The sequence below is a fragment of the Aspergillus eucalypticola genome, assembly GCF_003184535.1.
Source record: "Aspergillus eucalypticola CBS 122712 chromosome Unknown BO83scaffold_4, whole genome shotgun sequence".
In the NCBI taxonomy this organism is placed as follows: domain Eukaryota; kingdom Fungi; phylum Ascomycota; class Eurotiomycetes; order Eurotiales; family Aspergillaceae; genus Aspergillus; species Aspergillus eucalypticola.
Genome location: NW_020290278.1, coordinates 621,304 through 640,409, shown reverse-complemented (window position 1 = coordinate 640,409; position 19,106 = coordinate 621,304). Strand labels below are relative to the sequence as shown.

General features: G+C 49.5%; 7 protein-coding genes across 7 annotated transcripts; 4 read left to right on the top strand and 3 right to left on the bottom strand.

Moving 5' to 3' along the window:
* Window positions 1-4,109: 4,109 nt before the first annotated feature.
* BO83DRAFT_434561 (AN1-type zinc finger protein) lies at window positions 4,110-4,899 on the top strand (the record flags this gene model as incomplete). The annotated part of the gene is made up of 2 exons (XM_025535807.1): window positions 4,110-4,322; window positions 4,440-4,899. The coding sequence occupies 2 exons, from the start codon at window positions 4,110-4,112 to the stop codon at window positions 4,482-4,484; spliced, it is 258 nt and encodes an 85-aa protein (XP_025391595.1). The 3' UTR covers window positions 4,485-4,899.
* Window positions 4,900-5,180: 281 nt separating this feature from the next.
* On the bottom strand, window positions 5,181-6,116 carry BO83DRAFT_375378 (DUF1754-domain-containing protein). Its single transcript, XM_025530442.1, has 3 exons — window positions 5,678-6,116; window positions 5,410-5,507; window positions 5,181-5,320 (listed from the first exon to the last, which is right to left on the bottom strand). The coding sequence occupies exons 1-3, from the start codon at window positions 5,999-6,001 to the stop codon at window positions 5,299-5,301; spliced, it is 444 nt and encodes a 147-aa protein (XP_025391594.1). The 5' UTR covers window positions 6,002-6,116; the 3' UTR covers window positions 5,181-5,298.
* A 388-nt stretch (window positions 6,117-6,504) lies between these two features.
* On the bottom strand, window positions 6,505-8,134 carry BO83DRAFT_171107 (serine/threonine-protein phosphatase 2A activator). Its single transcript, XM_025526389.1, has one exon. The coding sequence runs from the start codon at window positions 7,830-7,832 to the stop codon at window positions 6,570-6,572; it is 1,263 nt and encodes a 420-aa protein (XP_025391593.1). The 5' UTR covers window positions 7,833-8,134; the 3' UTR covers window positions 6,505-6,569.
* Window positions 8,135-12,397: 4,263 nt separating this feature from the next.
* On the top strand, window positions 12,398-15,334 carry BO83DRAFT_171098 (putative cell wall proline rich protein). The gene has a single exon (XM_025526387.1). The coding sequence runs from the start codon at window positions 12,496-12,498 to the stop codon at window positions 15,217-15,219; it is 2,724 nt and encodes a 907-aa protein (XP_025391592.1). The 5' UTR covers window positions 12,398-12,495; the 3' UTR covers window positions 15,220-15,334.
* BO83DRAFT_171099 (uncharacterized protein) lies at window positions 15,335-15,987 on the top strand. Its single transcript, XM_025526388.1, has one exon. It carries the CDS (start codon window positions 15,449-15,451, stop codon window positions 15,884-15,886), a length of 438 nt encoding a protein of 145 aa, XP_025391591.1. The 5' UTR covers window positions 15,335-15,448; the 3' UTR covers window positions 15,887-15,987.
* Window positions 15,988-16,156: 169 nt separating this feature from the next.
* Window positions 16,157-17,650, top strand: BO83DRAFT_354236 (25S rRNA (uracil2843-N3)-methyltransferase; the record flags this gene model as incomplete). The annotated part of the gene is made up of 1 exon (XM_025529092.1): window positions 16,157-17,650. Exon 1 carries the CDS (start codon window positions 16,229-16,231, stop codon window positions 17,648-17,650), a length of 1,422 nt encoding a protein of 473 aa, XP_025391590.1. The 5' UTR covers window positions 16,157-16,228.
* Window positions 17,651-17,772: 122 nt separating this feature from the next.
* On the bottom strand, window positions 17,773-19,083 carry phb1 (prohibitin subunit PHB1). The gene is made up of 2 exons (XM_025528267.1): window positions 18,587-19,083; window positions 17,773-18,517 (listed from the first exon to the last, which is right to left on the bottom strand). Exons 1-2 carry the CDS (start codon window positions 18,905-18,907, stop codon window positions 17,999-18,001), a joined length of 840 nt encoding a protein of 279 aa, XP_025391589.1. The 5' UTR covers window positions 18,908-19,083; the 3' UTR covers window positions 17,773-17,998.
* Between the last annotated feature and the right edge of the window lie 23 nt (window positions 19,084-19,106).

The window sequence follows — 19,106 nt, the reverse complement described above, 5'->3', positions numbered from 1 at the left end:
CGTAACCAAATACAATGATCCGAGGCATCCTATCCCATATACATATTACACCACTAAACCTAGAATAGACCGACTTCCCAGCCAGCCACTAGTATCTAATTCATCAATAAGTTGTTAATTGTGTAAGTTTCTCAAAACAGGTACTAGTTAACCCGGTTGATCAATCAAAGATCATGTCTCGGTCGGTGAGAACCGAGAAACAAAGGAACTGAAGAAAGCTAAGGAAAACAATGGGATTGGGAAACACAGGATTCTCAAAGAATGTGTACGCCACTATACCTGGTATGATTTGATCTATCCTGGTCTAGTCCAGTCTATGCATGGCTTGATTTCGAATTATTCCCTCCCCTTCTAACATTCTCAGCATGGTTTTACATAAGTTGTGTCGGTGGGTGTATGATTTGGCGATAGTGAGGTGTTGGGGGGGGGGGGGGGGGGGAGGGGGCGGAAGTCAGATCCGACTACTAAGAACAAGGCATGGCCGGTTTGTGCCCAAGGTGAAGGTTGTAAGTTAGTAGTAAGTAGGTAAGTGTGCCTTATCGCCTCAGGTCTGAGCTAGAGACAGAGTCAGGCACCATTTATACTCCTGTTACTACTGGCTACGCGAGGAAAGGAAGTAATTAATTAGGGGTGTAGAGTAGAGAGTAGTGGCTAGTTAAATGGAGCAAGATTCCTACCCATCCTTCTCTTTGGGATGGTAAGAGAGGAGAGGGGGGGGACCTTGTATGCAAACAAAAACCAGACAGATAATAGTATTTACAGAATAGAAAAAAGGACTGACCAGTAGGAGAAAATCAAATGCACAAGCGTTATTGTTGGACGGTGATCCACTTGGGTACCTACTTACTTTACCTGTGCTTAGGCAGTCCTAGCTGAGTAACTCTAACTAACTAGTATGGGGACCGGGGTAGATAATAGTACTAGCTAGATTAGAAAACTAGTAGTAGTATGAAAATAGAATAACTAGTAGTACGTAGAATAGTAATCCTTCTGTATGTATATGTAAGTACTAGTAGGATGGCCCGTTCCCTTGTTTTTTCTCTCCCCGCCTATAGGACAATTGCGCTCGAGACATGGAGGACCCGATTTAGTAGGGTTCTTGGATGCGGTTGGTTGGTTGGTTGGTTGGTTGGTTGGTTGGTTGGTTCATTTCACCCCTCAGTCTGTGGTTCTTGTGTCTGTCTCGACTGAGCATGCATATATGGTGCTTACGTAGCTGCAGGCATTTAAACTACTAGTAAATTGGTCGCAGAGAGAGAGAGAGAGAGAGAGAGGAGGAGTAGGGGTGTGTGGGATTCAGGTACCACTTACAGTAGGCATCTACTATCATTATCATTGTCATTTTGGATTATTTGTACTACTCACGTACGTGGACATACTGATACTGTGCTTTGCTATCTATTATGGATCTGTGCGGAGGCCACGGCTGTGCTCTTATCTGCACCATGTAGGATTTGGTAATTAGCTGCGAAAAAACGAACAAAAAGGGCTTTGTTGGGGATAGTGATTAATTATGCACTCCATGGAATCTGCAAACCCAAGGGTAGGTGCATGATAATATTAACACCATCACTACTACAGGATACTTACTACTACTACCGGGGTTACTCCGTGGAATCGGTAAGGGTGCCGTTCTGGTTCCCGGGCTCTATATTCAGGACTAGATCGATAGATCAAGTATATTGACGATGGCTTGGAATATAAAAGACTTCCGGAATTCTACGATGAGATCATCAATATGTACGAAAGGACCACTTGATTTGTGATGATGATCCAGAAATCCTGATTGTAAAAAGAGGGATCAATAAATAAAAGTCATCAGGATGGGTGCTGGCTGCAAGGTATGAGTCCTCACGTGATGAGTTGGAGGAAAGTTTGGTGAGAAGAAGTAGGATTCATTTCCAGGTATGGGGGGAACCGGGTTGGAACAAGATGGCAAGTTTGGGGATCATAAAAATCCTGGAAAATAAAATAACTAGGAGGTGTGCACTATACTCCTGTAGTACGACCCTCGGGATGCAGCTTCACTAACGTGCACAGACATCCGTGAAGGGATTTTCTGTTTTCCCCTCCCTCCTCCCTAGTGTCCTCTCTCTCTCTCTCCTTCGTGGTGGTGCCTGGATGGAAGAGAGACAGAGAGGGAGGGAGGGAGGGGCCCAGGCTTGCATGCATTGTTGGGCCGGATAGTTTTGGGAAAACCGGGGTGGGAAAGAAGGGGAAAGGAAGGGAAGGGTAAGGCAACGTTGAACGGGTCAGTAGACTAGTAAGCGTGGCCGTCCTTTTGGGGTTAGTTTAGTAGGAGGGGGAGAAGGGTGTTAAAAGACTGGAGAAGGGGACTTTTGGCGGCGATATATACGTTGGAACCTTGAAAATGGCTCGTGAGGAGCAGAAGCAGCTGATGTGGACATGATTGTCCTCGCTTAGACAGGATTGATCGGCCTGATGATGACGAGAAGAAGAAAGGGGGGTTATGGTGGTGGTGGTGGTGAAGTAGTAGTGGTGCTGGTACTGATGTTGGTTTTGTGAAATGAAAAGGGCAAAACGGCCAGTTGATGATGATGCGTTGGTTTGGAGTATGGATGGACACGTAGGAAAACGGGTAAACTGGATCTGGATGTAACTCCTCTTGTATGACCTTTGCTCTGATTTTCTCTATTATTGTTCTTTTTTTTTTTTTTTTTTTTTTTTTCTTCTTCTTTTTTACTTTTTGCCTTCTCCTATTTTTCTAACTCGTTAAATTAATATTAAAGTATGGAGGCATTTGTTTTTTTCTTTTCTTTTCATATTCCTTTTTTTTCTTTCTATTACCGAGTCCCCTGGTCCTGTGGAATGTTAAACTTTGCCAGTGACCAGCGAACTTGCCATCTGCTGCTATGTGACTTTAGTAACCAACTACTACTGCTACTACTGGTACTACGGACGACTAAGTAATACTACCACTTACTAACTTCGGAGCCTGAATAAGAAGAAAGAGAAGAAGAACTAACTTTTGCCGGGTACCGAACGGGAACCTCGTGCGCATCCGGCCAACGCAGCAAAACAGGACGAACCGAACTCGATACCCGTCACCCGAAGGCGTAAATCTGAAAAGAAAAAAAATGAAAAATTCAAAAAGGAAGGGTACCAGAAACTGAAGAGTAAGGAAACCGAACAGAAAACAGAAAGATGTATGGATGGGATGGATGGATGGATGGATGGATGGCTGTGAAAGGAGAGGACAGTAAGTACTATTAGTAGTTAGTGAGCAGCGAAACCCAAAGAATCCTGGAAAGTTCTGGGTCCACCAGGCCGATTTGCCTCCACCGGGCGTCGTCGTCGTCGTTGCCCGTCGGAGGAATAGTCCCAAGCGTCCGCAGGGCCTTTTTTGGCTTGTCTTGTTCGCTGGGGCTAAGAATAATGCCCATCCGGTGCCTCTCTCTAGTCTCTACCCTCTCTCGCTCTCCCTTCTGTAACGCGGTGCGGGTTGCTGCAATGCTTGGATCAGCGCATTGCAGAGCGCCGTTCTTTGACTCAGCAAGTCATCCATGACTCCCCCCCCATCGGCCTCCATTCCGTATAAATTGACTTTGCGCTGCGCTTTTGCCGCTGCCACCTATTTATTCGTCTTTCCTCCGCCATCCTTTATTCTCTTTCTCTCCTCCCTTTCTATCTTGTGCTTCATCCATCGAGCCCTGACTTCTTCTTTTGCTCTACTCTACTTGCAGTCGTCCTATCCCTATCCGCTATCCCAACTCAAGCTAAGCTACCTTAACTCCGATCTTCGGTCTCCCTTCCACTATACATAGACCGCCATCCTTATCTGCCTGCCTCCTTATCACGCCTCCTCACTCACCTCCTCTTTCTCCTCACCGGACTACTGCTCTCCACGTCACCCTCAAACCTCCGACACTCTTCCTGTGCTCTTCATCAGTCCACTCTTTCCCGGACTGCATAACATACACTACTACTCTTACCAGTTGAGCATCTTATCACTGTCACTACCAGTCCTTCTCTGGGAACAACAAGCACCTCATTTCCAGTCCTCCTATCGTCATTGCTGCCCCGGTGGCTACTACTAGCTACTCTTGACACCGCCTCCCTCAACTCGCTTTCTCGCCACCACTTTCATCATGGCGCCCCGCAAGCCTCGCTGCAACTTCAAGGAGTGCAAGGAAGCCGCTCAACGCATCGTCGGAGACTGCAGCTTCTGCAGTGGTCACTACTGCTCTAAGCATCGCATGCTAGAGGCTCACGCCTGCACTGGTCTTGAGGACTGCAAGAAGGAGTCCCACGCCCGCAATGCCGATAAGCTCAACAGTGAGCGGACTCACGTCATTAAGGGCGTATGAGATCCTTTTCGCCCTGGAGATCTCCCAATAATTCTCCCTGCTGTGATCTTCTCTTTTCTCCTTTCCTCTTTTATCATTCCGCTGCGTCGCAAACTTCATACATATTATTAGCGCGGTGTTCCTACTTCTACACTACACACTTATTGCCGGCATTAGCACGTACTGCATGGCCAGTAACGCTTTCCGCGACAGTTCGCCACCTGGGTTGGGGAGGGAGTTTTGATGTTGATACTGTTCCCTGTTTGGCGTTTACACAGCTCTGGAGTTTCGACGGCTATATTCTATATTTTTTTTTGAGTATCTATTTGCTGCATATTTCCTTAATCCTTTTTTTTTGCAGTGATCGTGTTCATCTTCCCATGGACTTCCCGCGGGCGGTTATTGGCAACGCACCGATATTAGACAACTCTCCATCTTCCAGTTCGTGTTGGATAGAATTGATGGGCTTTTTACCCCGTTTGTGAATGGTTTTGCTATTTCCACTGGTGTGTCACATAGCCAAGCGGTCATAGGTATATATGCATATTTGTCCACACCTTCCACCATCAATTGAACCCATAGATTCAAACCCACCTCCTGGAATATCTTAGTACCATCCATCCTCAGCGCGGTGGCCGGAGATTAGTCGTGTGCCAGCTACCCACGTAGCTGTAAGCTCAGTTAGCTAGCTATCCCGCTGTTCTGACCACTGAGCGTGCAGAACGTAGCAAGCGTCATATGATAGTAGCCCGAACAAACCTCTCCAACCAACTAGCCCCGAACTCCCATAGGTTGAAACCAACCTGACACCTAGAATCCCTGCAACAACTGAGAACAGAGAAGACCTCGACCCCTCCCCACCCCCCCCATCCCCCTAGAACCAAAAGCAAAAGCACCCACCCATTAGTACGACTAGTACATGACGAGCCTGAAACAAAGTGATGCGATAGCCATCGAGCCCGTACCACGGGGGAAAGGGCACTTTTTCTTTTTAGCCCGGTCCAATTTTTGGCCTACCACGCACACAGTTAGCCAAAATAAAAATATAACGTAACCACCTAGGAAAGGGGTTTGAGTGGGAAAGGAAAGAAATGAAACATACATATCGTGATGTTCACTTAGTCTGCTCAAATACTTGTTTAATTCTTCGACGCGCTCTTTGTGAGTTTTGACCCCTTCTCGTTTCAGGCGCTCTTGCAGCTGTATATGGTTGTTAGCCTATCTTGTCTGTTTGTGACATAGACATTTATCGCTTCGATCTCCTTATAATGAGAGGGTTTCGAAAAAGCAGCATGTACATCAACCTCATACATAAGAAACAAAATCAATCAAATCACAGGAAAAACAAAAGAAATATAAGCAATACATACCCTCTTCCGCCTCATCTCCTCATACTTCCTCTCCGCTTCAGTCTTCCCAGCTCCCGCAGAGCCAGATGCTGAGGAAGGTTCATGTTCATCAGTGCGAGGTTCCTCTTCAGCGCCACTTGCCGTCGCTGATGTTGTCGTTGTAAGTTGCTGCTCCTGCTGATTCTTCTGCTGCTCATTCTCCTCTCCACTGCCTGGAACGGACGATTTCTTGCTGCTGCTGCTGCTCTTCTTCTTTTTCTTCTCTATTCGACCGTTGCTCGTCTTGGAGCCTTTCAGTTTTAGTTTGCCGCCTCCACCGGGGGTGGAGTATTCGCTTGGTGCCATTTTCCCCCCTTCTTTCTTGGTAAATTTTATTCTTGTTATTATTGTTCTATGCTGGGGGATAGATGGTGGTGCATGGTGAGGTTGATGGGGAGGTAGTATGAATGATGATGATAGATGATGATGATGATGATGGGTGGATACTACTGGATGGTGATTCCGGTTGCCGCTTTAAGCGGGTCGGTCAGGTGACTTGTGTGGTGTGTATTGGGGTTGGGTGGTGGGACTACTTACTACCCTTGAAGTATTGTCATGAATAATACAAAAGAGAAGATATCTAAAGAATAAGAAGTTTGCATTTGTTATGTCTCTTTATGGTTCAACGTGGGTGGCTGGTTCATGGCCATGCTGGTGGGCTCTACATATGCGATACTCTTGTGTCTGGCACCATGCTTGGAAAGTTATTGGGAACTGATAACACAGGGTGATAGCAGGATGTAGCATGTTCTGTTTGCTTTATTAATTTGATATCTAATATGTTTCCTTGATGCCCTGCGATTCTCATGTCGAGTCCAGCATCAATCAATAATCCATTTATCCCATCCCGAAACTCCATCGTAACATATGCACATCAATCGAATGGAATCGGGCGCAGCCCGGATCCGCCTCCTCGCTTTCGCATTTCAGCACCTGCTGCAATTGTGCTGGGTACCTTAATTCCACAGCAATCCCCAAAGTAATCTGTGTGGTCGGCATGATTGTGGTCGTGGCCATGCTCGTGGTCGTGCTCATCGTCTTCCATATCATCCGTAATCTCCCTCATCCCGGGAGCTGCCGGCAACAAGCTACCGAACAGAAAGTGCTGCATGATGGGGAGCTTGCCCAAAACCTCCTTGGCGAACATCTTCTTCATGCCGCTCTCGATTTTGCTCCAATTCTTGGCTCCTGATATGTCATCCAACATTGGGCTGTGCCACCGTAATCCCTTTACAGTTTTCACGCTATCCACCCATCGGACCTGATCCAGATAGATGTATTTGCCACTTTCCTCCTCGAGAACTGCCATGTTGTGGATTGCCAATGGCGTGATGTAGGGGTGTGCAACGAGCTGGGAGGCACCGAAGAGGAACGGCAGGAAATGATAATCATCGAGACCCCACACTCCATGTGATCCAGCAGGTTCCAGGTAGTACGTGGTTTGTATATCACGCATGAGGTTCATGTAGCTCACGTATACATGGAAGACGATCGCAGGGAAGTCCGTGGCGGAGAATAAGTGCACCTGACGTAGACACAGCAACCACATCATGAAGTTCAATTCGTGACCTGAACCGTAGTCTAGTCGGTCGCGCGACCCGAGCGAGTTGATTAGATAGGTCGAAGCTTCTTCTATGAGAGCTTGATCTTGGAACCCGAGTATATCCTTGTGCCACGCCGCACTTTGTGCTGCAACATCGTCGAATAGATCGCGAAAAGCTGGGTTACCGAATCGCGAGCCGCCTTGGTCGAGTGACGGGTGTGTCTCGAGAAGGGATCGGATTTGGAATACTATAGACTGTATTTGGGTGATGATGGGGGAAGGGCTGCCGATCTCCGTGGTTGCCCGCCCCCGCACTGAATCGGAGAGACCGAAGATGAAGGCGAGGATCAAGGTATGGGTTGACGAGGAGAGAAATAGGTCATGGTCTTGCTTCGATAATATCCGACGCACTGGACGCGCATACTGATGGGAGGAGAGATCCGGAGCACTGGGGAGAGGCGGGGTGACTGGAGCAGGTTCGCGGGAGGAGGGCGTCTGAGACTTGGCTTTACTCGCACGAAGTTCCGAAAGTTTCTTGGAAAGGTCAATCTTCGGTTTCGGTGCCGGACTAGACACGGAAACTTGTGAGGCCATTTTAAGCGATATAATAAGGAGGTCGATGCGATCCAGTCTTCCTAGTGACCTTGCCGCACGACAACTGGCAGAAGATTGTTGCTAGTTAGTTATCGTTGGACGAGAATGTGATAGAATGTGATAAGCAGCCGCGGTCATCTGACACCGCCCGCGATGACATAAGATGGATTTGGGCTGATTGACAGAAACTGACCGCCTGGCAGTAGAGCAGCCATTGCCCCTTTCCCAAGAAGGTATAGCTAGATTGCCACAAGATTGAGGCATACACAAGTGTATTCTGGGTACTACTATTGTCATGAGGTGGCGACGAAACCTAATGGGGTGAACAATGGCGCTGGAAAGGTTATCCGAGTTCAGAACTGAGTTGAGCCACATCGGATTCATCGGATTAGACTCGGCCTTTGCCGTCATCCGAATCCGTCCGCCGAGCAGCCCACCAAATCTCATCGAGGAGCCTCAGACGGAGGCTTACTCCGCGCCGTGGATCATGATGGCAGATGCGGTGCAACGCCCCCGAATCAACTGACATCACATTTGAACACAAAGTTTTCGACTCCACGACCGAGGAAGCAAAGTGGACCGATCGATTTTCAATGTGGCTAAGTCAAGGGCTTCGGTTCGGATTTTCTGGAACATGAAAGCGATATCCGCTGTGAACCATGGATCGGCGCGGCTGAGTTGAGGCACTATTGACTTGAAGGCAAGTACGAGCGAAAGCGTTCAGCCTGGGGAAGGTTTCCGGAAGACAGATCTGATCGGGTGGAGGGCTGAAAGAGGGACAGTCTCGGAGGGTAAACTGAAAACCATAAGTAGGTAGACATCGACCCTTGCATTGGATATGACTAGTATTGGGGAAAGGGTCTTTATCCCTTATTATTGTATCGTAAGCCAGAAGAAGGACACGGCGGTAAGATAGGTTACAGTAAGCAGGATACTGCTTTGATGTTTGTTGTTTCACTTGGGATCCAGTCGGCCGCTGCCTTAATACCAACCTGACCCAAGAGCGGCCTACTCGTTCCAGGATCATTGCTTCTCAGAGGGATTTAGGACGTGTTCTGGAAACCAGAGCGATAAGAAGTGAGGAATGCATCTTGACTTACAGTACTCCGTGCTCCGTTAGTCGCCTGCGCAGTTAAGCCCAAAACATGGGACACGGTTGGTTAGACGCACAACATTTCACACCATGATTAGACTCGACTAGCCCAAGGTGCCTGGTCCCTGTTTGGTGACGGTCTATCGGGTCTGAAGGGAAACTCTGTGCCAGTCAGACAGCCATGCTTGGTTTGCGGCTAGGCCGCATGTACGTCGACGATTCGGGCATATCAATCTTTGCCCTTCAGCCAATAGATAGATGTCTCTGGCTGCACAACATGATACAAAGTAGTAACCTTGGGCAACGCCACAGACAGCTCGCAGGAGGTATTGATGATAGAACTTCTTGTCCATCGTACCGATGAGTCTCGATTGATGAGAAAGTAAGTATAAGCCTCCCATGACTCAGTTGTCGTCAGATCCTCATTCTATTGGCGCTCCGACCAGTTCAGGATCACCGGTCTCTTCCCAGGAGAAGGAATAAATTAGACTGTTGAAAAGGCTACTAGCTATCGAATTATCTAGACCGCGACATGGCGAAGCTGAAACATCCATATTATCGTAGTCGGCGCGGGAAGATGATGGGAGCTGAATTGCGTCTAGGGTATAGGCAATTGGACGGGTCACTCGGCGCTTCAACAATACCTCTTCCGTGGTGACTTTATCCGGGATTCTCAGCGGCGTATCCCGATTAGTATGCAATGGGCCGTTCCTGAAATAGAAGGCCACAACCAAGATCGGCCGACGTGGCTGAACTGCATTGAAACTGGAACTGGAACACATGGGCGATATCTAGTCCTCACTAACAGTTTCTTGGCAGCCAATGATAGGCGTGACATGTGCCGCCAGACTCAGGTGGCTAGTAGAGATCCTGACACAAGTATTGGTCTATCACTTATCAGGGGAGGGGAGAGGGGAGTACTAAGAGGGGAGGAAAGTGATGTGCCTCACTCTGAGAGGGAAGAATTGGCGCCCGTCTTCCATCTAGTAGTTACGAACTTACGTAGGTGCTCCATGCCTCGTATCGTATCCAAAACCTTTTACGGTAAGCCACCATCATCCCTTATTCTGTCAGTGTATTTATTGTGTGGATGATGTTGGTCAGGATGCTTAACAGGTTCGCAACAACCGAGGATGATGATGCGATCATGGGATGAAGTCGCAGATGATGGAGAGTGATCACCAGGGGGACGGGAGCACAACAACACCAAGTTTGGGGGGAAGGAGATCTATTCTTGGTTGTCTCTGATTTCCATGCGGGATGTTTCAACTTGCATGGCTTTTCCCCTCCTAGATGTCGGGACGTGTCAACCATTGCAGGGATCGCTGGCTGGCTGGCGAAGTTGAATACTTTAGTAAGTAGTTTCTTTGGTATCGATGTACTGTAAGAGAAGGTTGCGAGCGAGTGGGTAGTAGTAAGGAAGTCAGTAAGAGTAAGAGTAAGAGTACGAGTGAAAGTAACTAAGCCTGTAACGAGTTTAGTACTAGGTACGGCTAGTAGACACAAATCCGTATTTAGTCTTGCTTTTTCGGCGCGACGGGGCAAGGAGTCGACTGGCGCTAATTAAACTAGCTTGAATGCAGTTAGCCCAAAGCGTCTAGTGGGTGGCGGTCGGTCTTTCCCCACCGAGACAAGCGAGATTTCGATGCCCCTGTTCGTGTTGCGGATTGGCCGCCCGTTCAGGTACCGCCAATTTAGTCTACTGGTGCCTGGGGGGTTTTCTCCGGAACTTGACCCAATAATGGTGGTCCCCCATCACATATTGGAGCCATGCTGGTGACAAGTTAATATAGCCCGGAGACACTACCAAGCCATTCACGGGCCATCAATTCAGCATGGATATGGATCGCTAATATCAGCTTGATTATTATGCTCCATAATGGCCAAATTGCCGCCATGCAAGAACCCTGATTGCAACGGACGGCATGAACAGGTGGCAGTGGGAAAGTGGAGACCTCTGGCTCTGGCACTGGCTCTCGCTCTTCTTTCTCCTCCTCCATGTCTGGCTTATGTCTCAAGCTCAACCAGGGATGCGCACCGTATTCGCACTTGGTAGCAATCAGACACTATGACGTCTTCTATATGAAGAACTGCAAGACGAACATTTGGGTTGTAGATGGAAAAGTGAGAGAACTTAACTGCATCAGATCTGCCACCCGCAATGTTCTTCTAGAGGAAAGCCTATTGGTTTTTGCTAGACTGTCCGGTTTCTGTACCGGTGCCGAGAAACGAAAAGGAAAAAAGATATTAAAAATAAAAAATAAGGAAGTCTGCAGATTCGGAGTATTGCGACTTCATCGACAGGGTACTACGTACGTAGGCGCAGTAGTAACAAGTTAGTAGGCACGCATTCATCCGAGAACTCCGCAGGCCTGACTAACTGAAAGTATGCAATTTCCCCATGAAGACGCTGGCCAGACTAGTCTAGTCTAGTATCGATGGATTGAAATGCTACAATGGAGCCCTTCACTATCACCTTTATTAGTAGTGTGGCCTCGAAAGCGGGCTAGTGCGAGACAAGTGAGAAAGCGAAAGCGGGAGAAAGAGGGCGAGCGAGTGAGAGGTCTGCCTAGTAATTACTGACTGACTGGCCTTTCTCCGTACTTTACCGGTGCGCATCGTTCGGTGGTCACGCCTCCGCATGCTGACTGGAGCGCTGGGCGATCGGATGGCCCTGGTAATACGCGGTACGGATCATTTGGTACTAAACCAGGTTGAACGGTACGGGCGCGGCCCCTCCGGCCACCCAGCCAATCATCCCCTGCCGCCCTCCATACGTCGCCGTCTCCTCTCCTCCTCCTCCACCACCAAGCCTTTTGCTGCACCTCAGCCTTTCCTCTCCTTCCTTCAACTTCATTTTCCTTTTTCCAGGTTGATCCTCTTTCTCTCTCTCTCTTTCCTCTCTTCCTCCCCTCCTCCGTCTCTCCTCCCTCTTCCTCCTTCTCCTCTTCTTCTTTCCTCCCCCTCTCTCTTCACTATACCTTTTTATTCACATTAACCTTTCACTCTCTTAACTTCACTTCGCCCTCCTCTCCCGACTCTTCCGCCCATCCTCTCCTCCTTGGCCCATTCCCGTGGCCGTCCGCTCCTTACAACACCAGTCTCCTTCGTCAACAACAAGTACGACACGCCTTAACTCTCTCGATTTCGATAAGATTCATTCGATTCGCCTTGTTTCTAAAGCGTTGCTCGACCACTGAATCAGTTACAAAAGCGATTGTGGAGGCTTGTTGTGTCTTTGGGTTTCAGACCGTTTTTGCGACCTTATACTGCGACTTGTATTCTTTCGGCTCGTATTCATCGGATCCTGGGGCCTCGTCTCTTCCTTGGTGCGACACTTGAGAGTTTGGATTCGAGGGTTCAATGGTACCATTGCAGAACTGAAGGCCTCCAGACAGCACCGGGCTTTCCAATCATTGTAGGGAAGTCACCAAGGTCTGGAGGTCCCCGTGCGTCGTCAAGGTCACATCAACTGTGTCCATTACTTGCCACGGCGTGACTCAAGTCATCTTATTGTATCAAGGTTTAATCGGTATCATCCAGACCTCTTGATCAACCCGGCGTATCGTTATGGCTTCGATATCCCTACCTCCACAGCCTCAAGCTAGTCCGGCATTCTCTCCATATATTCCCCCGGCTGATCGGTCTCCTGAGGGTCACAGCCGCCGCAACCTGAGAATGTCTGCTCCGCTCCCAAACCCACACTTTGTCTTTCCAGCCCGGGATCCTAGCGATGAGACACCCCAGTCCTCGGAGACCGGTGCGAGGGCTGCTCTGCCGCTCCCAGCGTTTTCGTTCAACCCGGGCGCTCAACATTCATCACAACCATCGATGCCCTCTCTCTCCCCAAATAGACCAGGTGGACACCGCAGACGCTGCAGTGAGTTCGTTGGTGGTGAACATCCGATCATTCCGCCTGCGTCCGTCGAGGTTACTCAAAGCAAGGATGACAATTTAGCGCCAGCACCCGCCAAACTTCCCGCTCCAGGGCCCGGCTTTGGTGCGGGTAGTCAAGGAAAACGCCGTCATGCCCACCGGCGCTCGGCTGCTATATCCAGTGTGGATCTCACCGCTATCTCGAATGCGCTAGACTTGAAACCATCCATTGGAAGTGCTCCATGCTTTCCGGCAGATACAACGCGCGAAGGCCATGCTTCCAATGACCCTCCCAGACCAGTCTCTCAGTCCGCAGCTATTCTGACCCGGCGATCTCCTCCGGTATCGCCTACCATCGTGATTGAGGAAGACCACTCAGAGGTTGTTGAACCTGGTACTCCTAGCTATGTGCCCTCCCCCGGACGTCACTCGGCTGAGATTCTGTCGAAAGAATCTGGGCCGGCGGCAACATCAGGACTTGGCGCCTCCGCTAGAAATAGCGGCTATACTTGCTTTTCTCCTGCAGTCGACAACACACAACCTAAGGCTGAAAAGTCAAGGCCAAGACCTCGAACTGCGGATGCATCCTTCATGCTAGATCCGAGCAAGACCGCCAGAGCGGACGATGCATCCCCCATGAAACGGCCATTGTCTGCGGCAGGCCACTCTCGTAATCGCAAGAGCTTGTCTTCAGGAATCCTCGAGCACCTTGCAGGCTCATCGCGACGTTCCTCTTCCTCTTCCAGTGGCTCAGAAAACAGCTCGAATACCTCGGTTAGCGAGACAAATGACTCTTCGGAATCTCCTTCAGGCAAAAAGAAATCGAAGTCCAAGAAGAGGCAGAAAAAAGTGCGGTCTTGGGCGGGCGCTCTTCTAACAAGGGGTAAGAATAAGCGCCATACCAAGAAGGACATGTCGGTATCAAACTCCACTGCCTCTCCCCCTGCGTTAACCCGGACAAATTCGGATCTCGGTTCTGGCTTGGACGTTGATTTCGATGATGACAACATCGTCGTCTTGAGAACACCCACCAACCCGGCTACACCGGAGTCTAGTCATATGCCTCCAGAGGAGGAGCTACAACCTAGCCTGGATAGCTCCTGGAAGCCAAGGAGCTTTTACGAACAGAATACTCAGAATGATGTCTTTAGCCCAGTGATAGATCTGGATGCAGCTCTGGGTCCTTTCAATACCCCTGACATGCGGTCTAGTCGTGTTGCAGAGAGTGGTTTTTCAGCGGCAACGAAGCGGATGTACAGTGGTGGCCGACGAGGTGAATTCATAGGTCCGGAAATGCGCTATCATCGACGTGCAGAGAGCGCTCCGGAAATGCCCCCGTTTGATCGCAGCTTTCTCGGTGGCAATCGCTTTGTCACCACCTCAACCTTAGAGAACCCCGATGTTCTGTACGAAGAAGAGGAGGATGCTTTTCTTGCTGCCACCGGCGACTCTCATCAGGGATCTGTTGAACAACCAGGGCCGCAGGTAGCCGCATCCGACATCGTTGAAGCAGATAGGCAATCAGAGCAGAGCAAAGACAGCTCTGATACTCTGACACACCAACCGCTTGCTCAAGAACTTAACAAGGGCAATATATCTCACGCTGGTCTTGGTATACGGAAGGACGAACCAAACGATGCCACGGACATTGCTGCTACACGCCCGGATCAGGAGGAACAGAAGTCCGCCGCAGAGCAGGCCTCGCTCGCTCAGTTCCACAATGTGGCTAATCCTTTCTCTGCTCCCCTGCAAAGCTCGAGAGAGACGGACAGACAGGAGTGGCACCATAAGCCCGTTCCACCGAGTCCCGACATCTCGCCTCGATTTATGCCTGCTGACCGCGTAACTACCCCATTGGAGCTGACCCCCAATATCCCTCCGTTGTCTCTCCAAGGCAACAATTCCCTTCCAAACTCTTCTTTCCCATCTCCCGACTTCACGCTGTCTTCCGTCGACGTTCCTCGCTCAGTGACGACATCGTCCACAACCGATCGTAATTTTTCGAACCCCTCATACAATCCGTCCGTGGATCTTCCTCAGGGTTCAGTTGAGGATGTGCCCTCACTGACCAGCAGTGCGTCAACCACAACGAACACGTTGAACCGAATTTCCGGCACGTTCTTCACTCGTCCTCGCTTGTCCACCGATCGTTCGGTGTCTTTTTCTGCCGCTGTGCGCCGTCGTACCAGCCAAGCTCACAGCTCTAAGAGATCTAGTCTCGCCAGTCTCTCCAAGCTGGTTGTTGGACCCCACGCAGAACGCAGCAAGCTTAGCTACGAAGAGAAGCCGCCGGAAGATGAGCCTGAGAGATCCAAGAAGAAGGGCCTTCGCATTAGCAGGCTCATGCACTTCTGGAGGACTAAAGACAAGGACAAGTCCTGTCTTGAACATGGTGTTCGGGATCAGCGGCCCTCTTGAGCCATCACTGCTGTGACCATTGTCTGCCCCTTGTACATATCTAACCTTATGATTCTCTTCGACGTGGTCTTTGCAAGATCTCTTTTTTCCACCTTTATCTCTTCTTCTTTCCCCTTTTTACTTCTTTTTCTTCTCATTTTTATTATTACTCGGACCGGTTCGCCTTTCTGCGTGTTGGGTGGTAACTGACGAATTTCTTTTTCATCGACATGTGGTTAAGCGTAAGAGTATGAAAGCTCTATCTTGTTTTCTTCTTTCTCTTTCTTGTCTCTCGTTCATGGCCGGTTGCAGTTGTGAACAAACCCTTCATCTCCGTTCGCTATTCAATGTTTCAGTGCCCATCTTCAGTTTCAAACATTTTTTTCTTCATTTTCTTCTGATTTCGCTATCATCCATCTTTGTCTTCTTGCATTCATTATGGCATCCATCTTTATGTCATTCTTTTTCCACGAGATTTTTTTTACATGGGCTCATTGGTTCTGTTGGCGATGCTAAATTGGGGTCCTTCTTTTATTCGACTTCCTTGGGAGGTGCATGTCATTCAATCTTGAAGTGCAAGCATCCTTGCCACTTTGAGTATGCAGATCTACATGCAAACAGTATGATCTGCTCACAGACAATTCAATCTACACTCCGCGTCATCACTTTGATGGCGTTTACTCAGTAACCATTCCGAGCCCTTGTAGTTTGTCACGTGTATGAGATATTAGTATAGAAATCTGTTGTCAGTACAGCAGCTGTAACACTCAATGATAGCTTATAAATAACCAGTAGCATTGCTCGTCTTGGGAAATGAAGCCCTTGCTCCCTTGGAAAACGCCAAACACTCTGGCAGCGATACTCCGTAGTAGTAGTATTGTGACGATATATATCCAACCACGGAAGGCCCCACACGCCCATTCGAATGCCAAACCGAAAATTCCCCAAAATCCCAAACTGAATCCAGACAACATATCCTATTAGCAATCAATGTAAGAAATAAATCACAAAATCCACACTCTATTTGAAAATGACACCTCCTCGATCCGGCAACACATCTAAAAAAGCCAACAAAAAGGAGAGTAGTAAAAAGAAGCCGTCCTCTTCTTCTGCGCAAGCACAACCACGCCGAACCACCAGCAAAACCGATCCCAACCAACATCATCATGCCGCTCATAAAAATCATGAACTCAACATCTCCACCACCATCCCGCTGACACTCCAACAACTTCTTCTTAATGTGTTCAAAACCGCCTTGCTCACAAATGGGCACAATTACCTCTATAATCGAGAGGAGACGAAGCAGAACGATGATGATGATGCTACCACGTCTGAAGCCACTGGTGATTCAGCAGAGCAACAGCAGCAGGAGCAACTAGACATCAAAAGTCTGATCCAGACGATCAAAACCCATTTATATAATCGGGACTTTGACTCCGCTTTCACAGATGCAAATGAGGATTTGCTTCGTGCTTATGCGTTGCGGTGGAGCTCGTCCAGGGCATTGGGGTATGCGGGCATCTTTCGTGCGCTGTTGAAGGAGGTAATTAAGCTTGTTTCTAAAGATGATGGTGCTGCTGCTGCTGCTGCTTCTACGAAGAGTGTCGTGTGTATTGGGGGTGGCGCGGGCGCTGAGATTGTTGCGCTTGCGGCTGCTTGGAGGGATTTTCTGGATGGTGCTGAACTACCATCTTCTTCTGCAAGTGAAGAGGGCCAGATTGCGGATGCTGTTAAGGCGGTATCCTTGGATGATGAAAAAGAAGAAGAAGAAAAACAACTAACTTCTACTTCTACTTCTGCTACTGCTACTTCCACCTACCCCGGCCTCTCCGTCACGGCGGTAGACATCGCAGACTGGTCAAAGGTAGTCGAGCGCTTATCCACCGCTATTCGATCTCCCACAGTGACTGGGTCGAAGTCGCACCCTGCTCCGTTGTTACCCTCCAGTGGAGACGAAGAGAAGAAGAAGACACCCGGGTTCAACGTCCAGTTCGAAAAGCTAGATGTTCTCTCCGCGGGGGAGAAGGAACTCCAGGTATTATTCTCACGGCAGGGCGCGGAGTCATGCTCTACTGTCTTGGTGACGTTGATGTTTACTTTGAATGAACTGTTCTCGACGTCCATGGCCAAGGCAACGGGGTTTCTGCTACGTATGACGGATATGTTGCGGCCTGGGACGGTGCTGCTTGTGGTGGATAGTCCCGGGAGTTATTCGACGTTGAAGTTGGGGAAGGGTGGTGATGGGGAAGTGCGGGAGAGACAGTATCCGATGAAGTTCCTGTTGGATCATACGCTGCTTTCGGTAGCGGAGGGGAAGTGGGAACGCTTGCTGTCGCAGGATTCGAGGTGGTGGAGAAGAGATGCGGCCAGGTTGAGGTACGATGTTGGGGAGGGGGCTGGGTTGGAGGATATGAGGTTTCAGGTTCATGTTTATCGGAGGGTGGGGAAGTAGGATTTACTTCTTGTTTGTATGGTTGCATTTGGTCTATGGCTTACAATGATACCTACCATCGTGGATTCTATGTCGTGAAGTCCGTTACCTGCTACAGGGTTTGGATAAGTAGAGGCACACTTGAGAGAGGAATGGGTATGATATTGCTACAGGTCGATGCGAATAAGGGTGCATGCGTGTGAGTGTGAGTGTGTAGGAGAGGAGGAAGAGATGAAGAAAGAAGACCAAACGACATTAATTCGCCACGGAGATCATGCACGCCTGAGATCCATCCGGTTGAAGGAAACGCAACAAAGAAAAGAGAAATAAGAAATACACGTAATCCCATTTACCAAGCCACAGCGCCTTCTAGTTTCTCAAGCCGAGTAAGAGGCTAGTGCTCTTTCCGCCTTCCTTGCCATCGTTACCGGGCAGATACGTGACGTTGGGGTTGTTGGCGAGCGTCGTCGCGATCTCCTTGCTGGCGTCGATACGACGGATCTCAATCAGGCCACTGCCGGCCTTGGCAACAGCCTTGCTGATGATATCGGCACTCTCGGCTTCACCCTCGGCGCGGATGACATTGGCCTGACGTTCCTGCTCAGCTCTCTCGACGATGAAACGGGCCCGCTCGGCGTCCTGCTGGGCGATCTGCTTCTGCTCGACGGCGCGTGTGAATTCCTTTCCGAAGGTCATGTGGGTAATGGAGACGTCCTCGAGAGCGATGTTGAACTGAGAGGCTCTCTTCATGAGGTCTGTGCGGATACGGTTGGAGACAGCTTCACGCTGGGTGATCAGCTCGGCGGCATCGAACTGGGCGACAATGGCCTTGAGGACTTCGTTTCCGATGGACGGGAGCACACGCTCATCATAGTCGATACCGTAGGACTATTAGGTAGGGTCATGGTTAGAGGGCTTGGTCTCAGTTGAGTATAGAAAAGGTACAATCTAGCTTACCTGGTAGATGGCCGGCAGCTTCGGGACCTCAGGACGGTGCAGCACACGCAGAGTCAAGCTGACCATCTGCAAGTCCTTACTACCGGTGGTGGTAGAGATGTTGCGGGGCTTGGTGCGAACATCATAGATAATGGCTCGCTGCAACCAAGGGATGAGGAAGTGTGTACCCTCGTTCATGACCTTCTCCTGCACTCCGGACAATCGGTCGAAGATGACAGCGCGGGTACCACCGCGAACATCGTAAATGGAGGAGTTGAAGAGGTAGACTCCGGCCGAGATGGGCACGGCGAGGCGGTAGACCTGCTGAAGGAGGGTAGACATGGTGATGGAGTGACGAGCGAGGGGACGGGGACTTCAGCAGCGACAGAGAAACGACCGTAATTATCAGGCGGGCGGGAGTTTGGCTGGAGATGATGTCGAGGCTTTTCGCATGCTGTCCCAAAACGGATTAGCGCTGGGCGGTGGTTTGAACTTCCAACTTCGACTTTCGTCCGTTTTGGTCCGATGGTCACCGACGACG